Source organism: Nyctibius grandis, chromosome 3 (assembly GCF_013368605.1).
Source record: "Nyctibius grandis isolate bNycGra1 chromosome 3, bNycGra1.pri, whole genome shotgun sequence".
NCBI classification, from domain to species: domain Eukaryota; kingdom Metazoa; phylum Chordata; class Aves; order Nyctibiiformes; family Nyctibiidae; genus Nyctibius; species Nyctibius grandis.
The window spans coordinates 10,501,021-10,513,063 of NC_090660.1; the positions used below are offsets into that span (position 1 = coordinate 10,501,021).

At 41.1% G+C, this 12,043-nt stretch overlaps 1 protein-coding gene across 1 annotated transcript in view; it reads right to left on the reverse strand.

Moving 5' to 3' along the window:
* Positions 1-89: 89 nt before the first annotated feature.
* DTNBP1 (dystrobrevin binding protein 1) overlaps positions 90-12,043 on the reverse strand; it is a 74,483-nt gene continuing 62,529 nt past the window's right edge. Inside the window, exons 8-10 of the mRNA XM_068396531.1 lie at positions 7,026-7,181; positions 4,447-4,590; positions 90-1,003 (exon numbers count right to left, since the gene is read on the reverse strand). Of these exons, the coding sequence (XP_068252632.1) occupies positions 756-1,003; positions 4,447-4,590; positions 7,026-7,181 (548 nt within the window). The 3' untranslated portion in view covers positions 90-755. The remainder of the gene's footprint in view (positions 1,004-4,446; positions 4,591-7,025; positions 7,182-12,043) is intronic.

Below are 12,043 nucleotides of genomic sequence, written 5' to 3' on the forward strand. Positions count from 1 at the left end.
TACAAATAACCATTTTTTTTCTGATGGCTGAATTAGTATCCTCTGTTCACTGTCATGGATAAAATATTTGGGTAATCAAGTAAAAGACATGGTTGGGATAGAAATACTTTATTTTATCTCGAAAGAGGAGTAAGTAAGTTTATACAATGCCAGGATATCTGCTCCACGAGGAGTATAACATGTCAATAGGCATCTCTCCTCCTCTTCAGTTTCTTTTTTTTTTCCTTAACACCTATGATATCTAAGTTGGTCCTGAATAAGAAGTGTGAGAGAGTAGACACTGCTGCATTAGTAGACAAAGGCAGTAGGCAAACAGTAGGTAGTAAAGAGTATAAAATAACTTTTCATTTTGGTTTGGATCCTAAATCTTCAGTTGCAGCAGCTGAAAACATGCAAGAAACAATTTGGGTTCAGTATTACACATCAAGTCTGAGTATTTCCAATCAGCCATTTAAAGGTTAGTGGTCAAAGTAACTTGTATCTTTCCCCTTTAATTCTCTTATACATAGTATATACAACAGTTTTACTGCTCCCCTGAGCCCCGAGACTACTGTTAAAGTGTGTGTGCTTTAGGCATATTTTTTTTTTTTTTGTAAAAACCAACCTCCACGTGACTGGCAATTTTGTAAAAAGGCTGTAATACTAAGTAAAAAGATCTGGCTGTATGCTTGGTTAGCAAATTGTTACACAGGCAAGCTCTTCATTCACTTGTTCATTCATTCAGAAGTCATTCTTAAAGGATATGGTTTTAAGATTCAAATAGTTTGAGAGTCACTTTCATCACTAACATCTGAAGCACCCTTTCTTTCAGCTACAGCAGCAAGAGCAGTGTCCACTTGAACTTCCTCTTCGTCAGACTGAACAACTGGAGACTCGCCTTCACTTGCGTCTTGGCTGGCAGAATCGGTACAGGTTGATGACAGCGAAGACAGTTTCTGTCGTAATTCAGACTGGCTCGGAACCTGAAGACTTATCTCATTTGCGTAGGTGTTGGAGTCGGGCCCTTAGAGTTGGAAAAAGAACAACAACAAAAATCAAGCTGTGGCTCAGCAAGTGAATTGAGAAGTCAGTATATTAACTGAGCTCAGCATTGGTTAAGGAGTTGCATTCAGGCTGGTTTGCTGCTTTTGCAAAATGCCATTAAAAAAAAAAAACAAACCCAAACCAAAACCCTCCCAAAACACAACAATGCTGCCTTTTCTGAAGTTGCTGTCAAATGTAAGCCACAGGCTGGCTTTAATCTGTTGCTGATGGTGTGTACATCTCTTGCTCATTCTAGTATTGCTGATGCTTGAGATCAAGGAAGGTAAGACTGCCGGACTATTAAGTCCCTGACTGGTAAGAGACATAGCTGATGTCTAGTTTGCCTATTAGCCAAGACCACTTCATCCTCCCACCTAACTGACTTTGATGAAGTCCATTCAGACTTCAGCATGTGCTAAGAATCGGCACCAATAGGAACATCCTCCAGACAAACTCTGTCCAACAGAATGACATAAAGAAACCTGGGTGAAATTAAAAAAAAAAAATAGTAATAACTGGGAGAGGATAGGCAATAATAGTCATCTCCAGTTTTGACTAAAAATCAAGATGCAGAAGCAAAACAAATTCTTGCCCGCAGCATGAAACAATTCCTCTGGTAAAGCTGTATCATAGCTCAAGGGCACAGGAATGGGATTTTCAGACTGTGCTGCCTCCATATCCTATGCAAAAGACTTTTAAGCGAGTTCAGTGTAGTGGTGTTTGCTTGCAGTTTAAGAGCTCAGATTTCAAAATGATCTTAGATCCTCTTCTCTGGACACTTCCTGGCAGTAAATAAGGAAAAAAATGGGGAAATATCTAAACACTCCTACTACGTGATATGCCAAACCCTTTTTTTTCATTCTCTATTGTACCTAACAAGTGTTTCTCCATAGTCAGGGCACCCAGCTTCAGCACTGAGTAACCTTAGTGAGCAAATACTCTTAAAAATCCTGTGGGATTTTATTAAAAAAATGTTTTAAGATGGAAATGAGCTGACCTCTACTAAGGCTGTCTGCAGAGCAGTTCACACTACTCTGTGTGAATGGTCCCCATCATCTTACCAAGTATCTGAATTAAATTTTAACAGGAAAACAGTCATAACAGCATCTGGACGCAGCAGAAGGTTGCTGTACTAGATGCTGTTGCTGAGGCACATTTCTAGCCCTAACTAGCTCCAATCTTAAATTCTAGACCTAAACTTGGACAGCAAGTAGCCCTGTATGTGACATTGGTTTAGCCTCTCTGGGACCCAGGAACTCCAGGGGAAAATGTGCCCTCAGCAGGCCTCCAGTTTAAACACACGTTGATAAACATCTGGTAAAACTCTGACAGCCGACCAACTGCCTGGAGTGAAAACACCTCGCCACGCCAACCGACCCTGTCAGCCCAGGAGGTCTAGCAGCTCTACCGAGTTGCTTCTTCAGGTAGTGTATGAGTTTATGCTGAACACAAGTGACACTAGGAAGGTGTTTTTAATGACACCTCTCTCTATGTTGTGCACACCAGCACGCGCTAGATTAATTTACACAACGCACACAGAGGTGAGTAAATGTTTCAGTTCAACTTACTATCATGAAATGTTGCAAAACCAACGCCCATAAACTGGCAACGTTTATAGCAAGACAAATTTGAAAACATTTTAATGTCTTGAGCTGATTTTCATTTTTACCAGTTACTAAAATAACTTACCTGCGTTCTGTGGTGTTCAGTAAAATTGTGAAACAAATCTTGCCCTGACCAACCCAGTTCTCCACTGACAGCAAAATGAAGAGTATCTTTAAGCCATCTAATTTTTCTGAGAATGAAGACTATTGTATATTTGGCTTGATACTAGGGTGCAAGTCTCTCAAAGCTAGCACAAAAAATCCCTTCTAATTCAGAGAGAAATGAATCCCCTGGAACCACAACAGTAAGATCCACAACACACTGTTACACTGTAGTGGTATTAACTGTAGAGGAGTAAGTCTTGCTGCAAGCCTATCCCACCTCTGCATTAAAGTTACAGTGCTAGAACATTACAGCACTGGTACATTATATTACAGCATATGTGCATAAATGTAATATCTATACTTACACACTGTAATACTTGCATTACAGCACAAAATAATCAATATAGTTCTTTCAAAGGCTAGTAAGTTTTACATCTATTTAGGAAAAAACAACCACCCCTAGTAGTTTCTACTCTTCCTGAGATAACCCAGTTACACTGTTTGTTGTTAAGACACAAAGCTGCTTGGTCCAACATCTGCCAAAGAGCCAGCAAGGGGAAAACAGTCCTAGATTCTGTAATTACTTGCATGCTCAAACAATGATCAGCTTTAATAATGCATGCGTTGGATGCCTACCCAAAACCAGCCATCTGAATTTAGTTTTTGCAATAAAACACAAAAACCTTTAGTAGTCAAGTGTGCCTTGACTACTTTCCATAAGCTTTTCATGTTCACAGCAGGTAATAACCACCTTTACATAGGGAGGAAGCAAATTACCCTAGGATATTATTAACATTTTTCTTTACACATCCCAAAATATAGGATAGGTTTTAAAGTATACTGTTTCTTCACTGTAAGTACTTTTATAAAAATATTTCAACCTGTATTTTCAAAAGAAATCTAAGTACCTTTAAAGGAGCTTCACCATCTCCCCCAAGAAAACTTATTTGGACTCTTTTGGGAAAAGGCATTTTAGTACTAAAATAAGTTTTCAATTAAGAAAGCACACTTCCCTGGTGGATAAAGTCTCCAGTACTACTAATTCCCTGCTTTAAGCAGATCCCTCATCATGCTGCAACTTGCAAAATGTAAATCTGGTTTTGCTCATCAGAACTTGTAAACAAAATTTTGGATTAAGATTAATTTAATCCAATTTAACTAACATTACTAGCAGTAAGAAGGCTACATGAGAGAGCTGCAATAGCAGAATTACTATTCAGAAGCTTCCAGAACATTGTCATGTTTCACATATATGAGCTGTTGGGCTGAACCATGTCTCCGAGTATCTCTCACTGAAGATCTTAAACATTATACAACTTCAAAATGCCAAATTCTGGACAAATGTGAAGAAAGCAGTCTTAAAAACAAAAACCTAGCTACCACAAACTTCCTGTTGATGTTTGTAAAAATATCCTCTCTTTATATCAAGAATAATGCACCTTAAAAGCAGTATGTAACACACATCACCTATCCATGCTGTGACAAATATAACACGAAGCTGTAGTAACTAGACGAAAAAAGACAGTCCAAAATATCAAGCAGTTTTGCAGCAAGCTCTCTTGTATTGCAACTAAATGTTAATGACTCAAAAACCACTAATGAAAAATATTCAATCTACGCAAAGTGTAACATTTTATGAGATAACATCACCCATTACAAATCAGAGCAATTCCAGTGATTTATTGCTTTGTCTCTGTCATTACTAGTATCATACCCAGCATGGGAGAAAGCATGTTATTGTCTTCGCCTCCTGAATTTAAAAAGACATCAAGTGCCTCTTGGTCAGACATGTCCATTAGGTCCATCTGTTCCAGCATGTCCACGTTCACCTCCATGGAAGACATACTTCCAATCGGTTCTGTAGTAAAAATAGTGCAATGAGCAAACTGGCAGACAGCTACACGATGCTATTCCCTATGAAGTATTCAATAGTTGCTCTAATTGTATGCATTAGTAATAATTACACTAGACATGGAAAGAGCACACCCGCAGGAGCTGCTCAGCAGCAATCTCAGCCCAAATCCAAGAGGACTCTGCGCAATCTTTGTTGTGAAGCTCATGTCCATTACTGGTTTTGCAAAACAAAACATTTTTAGCAACAATATTTATAGCAAGAGCATTGTCAGAAATATGCTAGGATGGGGCTCAGGGGCAAAGACTGAAACTTTCCATTTTGTAACACTCCTTCCCAACTCGCTCAACTAGAAGCCTTTTTAGAGAAAAACACATTTAAACACACAATCACTCAATGTCAATACACAAAGGGACACAAAAATTCAGAAATAAGGATTAACGTTAACAGAGAGCAGACATTGTTCTTCCTCAATCAATCTGTCTAATAAATGACAGCAGTATGTAAAACCAGGGCTCATGCCCAATATCTTCTCTCAGCATGGGGATTTCACATCATTAACTGCTCAAGCAAACTACTTGTTATTGTCAATATTATACCGACAATTCACAAGGGAATTAAATACTTGGATAAGCATCTTCTTCCTTGAACAATAAAGCATACAAACAGAACAAGTAAGTTCAGGGGTACTCCGATTTAAGTCCAGTTGCTGCATATATAACATCAAATATTATAATGAATAATTTAAATGTTTATCTAAATTTAATAATTACACTATTAAAAGCCTTCATATGTGAACTGAGATGAAAACTTAGCATTCGATTGTTGTTTTTTTTTCCCATATATACTATAGCTGCAGGATCAAATATTCCATAAAAACAGTTTTTGATATACATGGGTTCTGCATTATACTGCAAAGCTCAAGTTCAGAGAGTTAGGTATTCTAACCTTCTAACAGAGCCATGTAACTAGCCAGGGACAATGCCCACTTTCAGCCTAAGTGGTCTCTCTCTATATATATAGAAAGTAGGAGACCCAAACTCAATTCCTTCCTAGACCAAAGGATTTTAAAACTTCCATATCCCACTTCTCAGAAGGCTGTCCTAGCAGCTGACCTGGAGTATCGTGCAGATGAGGATTTATAGCACTCATGCAGAGAAATGGAGGCCTTGGATTGTATTCCCTGCTCCACCATTACTAATGACAGCAGAACTGGTCTTGGAGCAGGGACAGAATCTCTACATTCTTTCCTGCCACACGAGTGACGTAATCCCCCACTTGCTTTCTTTCTGGTCCTATGATCCCTAAGTTTTGGCCCAACAGATGGATACCTCCCACACAGAAGCGTCTGTAGTCTACGGCATTCTTGTGCTTTGGGAGATGCCAGACTTGAGTCATCTCCATAATAAGGAGAGCGCTTAATCTGATCTCCCACATCCTAATCACATACTCTGCATGTTACATAGACAATGGGAATAGCTACCACCTGGGAACTGTTTTGAAATACAACACTGAGCTTTTGTCTGCACTTTCAAAATTTTTCTGAGGCACCTCCTGCCAGGTGACAATCCCAGGCTTTGGAACTGAAGTTCTGGGCCCCGCACTTCAAGAAAGATGTTGAGGTGTTGGAGCGAGTCCAGAGGAGGGCGACCAAGCTGGTGAAGGGTCTGGAGGGTCTGACCTATGAGGAACGGCTGAGGGAGCTGGGGTTGTTTAGCCTGGAGAAGAGGAGGCTCAGAGGTGACCTTATTGCAGTCTACAACTACCTGAAGGGAGGTTGTAGTGAAGTGGGAGTCGGCCTCTTCTCCTGGGCAACTAGCAATAGGACAAGAGGACACAGCCTCAAGCTTCGCCAGGGGAGGTTCAGGTTGGACATCAGGAAGAATTTCTTTACAGAAAGGGTCATTAGACATTGGAATGGGCTGCCCAGGGAGGTGGTGGAGTCACCATCTCTGGATGTGTTTAAGAAAAGACTGGACATGGCACTTAGTGCCATGGTCTAGTTGACAGGGTGGTGCAAGGGCAACGGTTGGACTCGATGATCCCTGAGGTCTCTTCCAACCTGGTTGATTCTGTGATTCTGTGATTCTGTGTTTCTGTGAACTGCAGTGGACAGAAGCGGCCACCTCCATCCGTATCTTTATAGATCTGGATGCACTCTTCAGCTGCAGAGAAAAGTGCTGTTCCAGATGTACTTCAGGGCTTTGCATTTCCTCAGACAATGAGCAGAGAGTCTGACTGATTTTCCAAGGTGTCTAGTTCCCCTGGAACCCAAAGTTTGTTTAAAGACCTTATATGAAGTTTTAATTCCACCGAGGAAGAATTTAGACACCGCAATGCTTCATCTGTAAGCATTAAAACCACTGCCGACTCCAACCCCTTAACAATGTTCTCCCAAGTTGTGAGTTTGTGGATTACACAGAAGGTATTTTAAAACTTGCCTCGTCTCTCTGCTATCTGCAAGTATCCTGTAGAAAGGTACTGCTCCATGTCCTGCTGGAAGGCTTCCTCAAAGAACTTCTGACGTTCCTTTAGCTTCATCTGCTGCGTGTGCTCCATATCCAAAACCTTCTGTGCATGTTCAGCGTCTAGCTCAGCTGAGTGTAAAACAAACAAACAAATAAAACATTGCACGTATATCCCCCCGAGTCTCGGAATTTAAAAGCTACTGAAGCAGTTCAATCCTGGCAGACTGCTATTACAGACTGTTAACACAGGCTGTTATAAAAGAAGGCTTCTGTGCTTTGCAACTGTATTTTAAAACTGACAGCATAAGAATACTATATTAGGCAGCATAACCTTCACATGAAAGTGATGTCATAACTATTTATCTTGAGGCAAGATGCAGATTTCTTGAAGTGTATAAACAGCAACACCTGAAAGCACTGTCCATCATAACCGGGATTTCAGAATTCTGCCAAAAAAAGCTATCAGATAACGATGCTTCTGCTACCATACGTACCTAATACACACAAAAGTAATACTTTAATTTGAACGTTGCAGCACATTTCCACCACAAGTGGAAAAACATATGTATATATGCTTATATGTACATACATTTAAATACACATACACATATGTGTGTGCATGCACAGGCAGGTGAGATGCTGTTTTTGCCAGTCCCCAGATAGACTGGAAAAATACTTTGAAGACTATCCTACATGTAGTGCAGGTATGTATCCACAGAGGCTGTGAAGGCAGCCCGAGTTGACAGGAGGTAGGTACACAGCACCGTTTGCAATGACAACACCACACAGTCACTAACGTCAATATACAGGGTCTTATCTCTATACAGCAGCAAAGAATGTGCCAGAAGATGATGATGATGCTGACACCAAAAAAGCAGAGCCATCTGCCAGGAATTACTAATGTGGCACCAAGCAGAAAGGGCCAGCTTGTACACCTTGTACAGACACACAGTGACAACCGCATTTGCTTATACACATCTATGCTGGGTCTCTAGCAGTTCCTCTTTGCTCCTACAGTAAAAGAAGTATTAGACTCCTAATATCATTAGAAGAACTCCTTCCCTCCTGTTTTGCTCTACAGGAGTCACTGCCTGGCCAGAGGATGTATGAAGAAAAGAATCTTGCTGTTTAGTGAAGAACAGTATCTTCTAGAATAAAAAGATGTGGTAGCTATTGAAGTACTAACTCCAGCCAGACCATTATTAGAATACACTTTAGAAAAAAAAAATGCTTTTTAGGAGGAACATATGAACTGGAACCCTTCCTCTCAGAGTTCTCTCTCCATTTTTCTAAACCGGTCTCATGAGCTCTCTGCTTACAACAAAAAATGGAATTTGCTAGCTGAGCTGCTGATGGAAAGGACGGGGGTGGCGAGAATAGCTGCTGCTCTGGGCTGTTCTGCCCATCAAGGGAAGCTCCAACAAATACTGCTGGGTAAAAAAAGTCCAAGCTTCCACTTATCAGACAGACACAGCTAAAAAATGGCATCCATACAGATAAATGCTGAAAGAGTGTAAGGTTTTCTAGGGCAAGCATCATGTCAGTCTTCCAAGGAAAATGTTATGTTCATGATATTTTACAAAAAGGAAATTCATTAAAAGCATTTACCATTATGGAGATGATTATCCAAATGCAGAACGTGTTTTATTAAACCAGGCAAAAACATCAGAGAGCAGTAATTCACTCTTTTGCCTGCATCAAGGTCACAGATTATATACAGAAGAAATTGAGCTGTGACAGTTGCCAAAAGGAGCCATAAAACTGGACTGACACACCCAATATCCATTAAAACATCAGTAAATAAGCTGAAGTCTTTTTCTTAAAGCAGATTTCAGGAGTAAAATGTCAGTGTATAATAAGAAAAGCATTTTCCTTTAAGTCAACACATCTTTTATTATCAATTACACCACGGTGTACGATGACTCTGTTCCTTGAAGCAACTCCTTTACTGCAATCCTGAATGACGAGCAATTACTAATAACATTGCCCATCATGCAGAAATGCTATTCAATTGTGATAATAAAAGCCAGCAGCTCTCAGTGACAACAGAAATTCCCTGTCTTTCTCAGAATATATTCTGATAGCTTTGCACTCTATATTGGTACTTCAGGATATTTTTAACCCCTCAACAGAGACAGTATCCAAACAACGTACGAGACTGATACAACTTCTTTCTTAGAACTGCACCCTCTGGTTTTTTTTATTTTGCCTAAAATATCCTGTTAACTATTGAAATTCTCGCTGGCCAAAGCTAAATGGTAACAGCTGCCTGCTGCGCTGACATGCTCTAAAGAAACTCAAAACATGCCAGCTGAAGAGTTGGCATAGGCTTGTTCTCCAAAGTCAGTTACGGAGAGTTAACATCAAGAACCTTGCTGCACAATTTCATGATCTGCCACGTATAATAAAAGTCACTTGGCTAAGCAAAACCAAACTGCTGCTACATTTGGGGTTTCTGTTTGTTGTCAGAAATGCTAAGGATGGCTAGGGCAGCTAGATGAAGCTAATGGTCAAACACCGAACCACAGACAAGGGGGGTATTGTTTCTCTCACAAAGCTATTCAGAATTACCTTTTCCATAACCCAAGTGTAGTTTTACCTGTTTATAAAACACTGAATAGGGCCAGCACCAAAGGAGTTCTAAGAAAGACAAAAGTATCATCCATATACCATCATACACTGTTCACGCCCACATATGAATTCTTCCCATGATGCAAACTGAGACCTGACACACTTAAAATACTATCGCATTTTTCCCTTCCCCATAAAACTGTACCTTTGAATTACTAACTGCACCTATTTCTCAATCACACTGCTGTGCATGGGAAAAAAAGACCACACAGAAAATGCTAATGCGCAATTAGATGCAGACTTACAGGAGTTGCCATGATAACCCAAATAAAAGGCAACTTCATTTTTTACACCAGCTATGACTATCAAGAGAACAGAACTAAAAGTAGGCAAAATATTTCCTAACACTTGGAAACTCAAGCGCTGTCGCACAGCCTTCTGCACCGTGCCCAGGAAGAGCCCCAAGGCCAGCCCCCAGCTCATCTCACGGTACACCTCACAGCCTGCCTCCCCAGAAGCCCAAGCACAGAGGCAGCGCTCGTCCACAAAACTTCCACATGCTCCAAAACCTCATTTTCTCCAAGGCTGCTGAGCAGTGCAGGCGCTCTCCCCAGCCTCGCACTCCTCCTCGCAAGCCACCCACAGTCTGACCTGTCAGAGCTGCTCACAGCAGCTGCTACGCAGGCGTTCAAGTGTGGCAGTCAGTTCTACCCTGGCACCAGTCACCCCAATCGGAAGCAGCCTCTGGGTACGTGCTGCCCTGCTGAGATGCTACGCTGCCCTCGCCTCCTCTAGCCAGGTGAGGATTCATCAGGCAGTTTTAGGGGACGACTCTGCTTCTCCAAACACTTCAGCAGGAGAAAAAGCTGTAATCGTCATCTGCTTCTGCCCCCGCGGATCCTGCCGGTATCAGCTAACAGGACCTGGAAAGCTGTACCAGCTAATTCCAGGCATCAAAAGGACTGCCCTGTGCTCTTAAAGGTCAGTGGAAAAGAAATTGGTGCCCAGAATGTAGTCCTTAATGCATTGGTTTTCCCTATAGGCGTTCCCGCCCCTCAGCCTTTTTTCTGGGGAAAAAAAAAAAAAAAAAAATCACCATATAGCTGTACAAATAGGCCAAAGATTTAGAAATCAAGACAAGACTAGGAGTACAATATTATTATTTGGTACAACATCCATGTTTTCCCATCTTAATTTACATTTCTGACATCCTTCTGCAGCCAGAAGCTGTGCTAACCGGACACTGTACTCCTATTACAAGATTAATTTATTAAAGCCAGGCCCTCAAGACAGATTATTTCTTAATGACTTCATAAAATCTTTTTATTTACAAATGAACTCTATTGCTGGGAAAACCTCCCCCCCCCCCCATATCTTAAGTATTTGAACTAGATAATAGAAGAATCCCAACTCCAACGGAACAAATTACCATAGCTTATAACCATATACCTCAAGTATAGAGGACTCTTTTTGATATCATTCATATTCCTGAGTGACACTTCCTACTGATAAAAGTTCTGCCATGGTAGCTAAAGTTTCTATCCAACCAACAAGCTAAGTGATCATTTTATACTTTAATCTAAAACATTTTCCAGTTATACACAACAGATCTCCCGAATAAGTATGGCTACAGAAAAAAAAAAACAAACAACAAATAAGAAGAACGACTACAAAAAAAAAACCAGCGACTGAAAACACTGGTTGTTGAGATTGCTACCACATCCCTTAGACCCAACGTGAAAGATGTCAAGTTGTCCAAACAGATGTTCTTTTGGTGCTTTCATACTGTTATACAATCAATTTACTTTCCTTCAATTAATTTATTACGTTACTTTATAGTTCTCATGTGAACTAGAATCCATAAATGCATCTGTTCTAAAGAGGGAAAGACACAGAGTAATAAAAAAACTGGAGCTCAGACTAAATGTCCTTTCTCCCCCCACTCTACAGTCCATCTGTTTTCTGTAGACTCACTCAACCAGACCATAAAGTGTATGCAAGTATTTTTCTCAGGGATTTTTGCTTTCACTAAAGATATCACAGTTTCAAGCAGCCCTTCACTGAACTCCCTCCAAGTTTTTGATGTTCCTCCTGTAATGGGGGGCCCAAAACTGGACACAGCATGTAGACGTGCTGAGTGGGGGAGGATAATCCCTTCCCTTGATCTCCTGGTTGTGCTTTCATTCATACAGCCCAGGATGTGCCCTCCCTTGCTGCCAGGCGTGCTGCTGGCTCTGCCCAGCTCGCTGCCCACCGCACCCCCAGGGCCTTTCCACGGAGCTGCTCCCTGGTCAGTCAGTCCCCAGCTGGTCCTGCCACAGGGGCTCCTGCCCGTGTGCAGGGCTTTGCCTTTGTACCCGCTAAATTTCATAATTTTCCTGTCAGCCCACTCCTCCAGCCTCTCTAGGTCCCTCTGGATG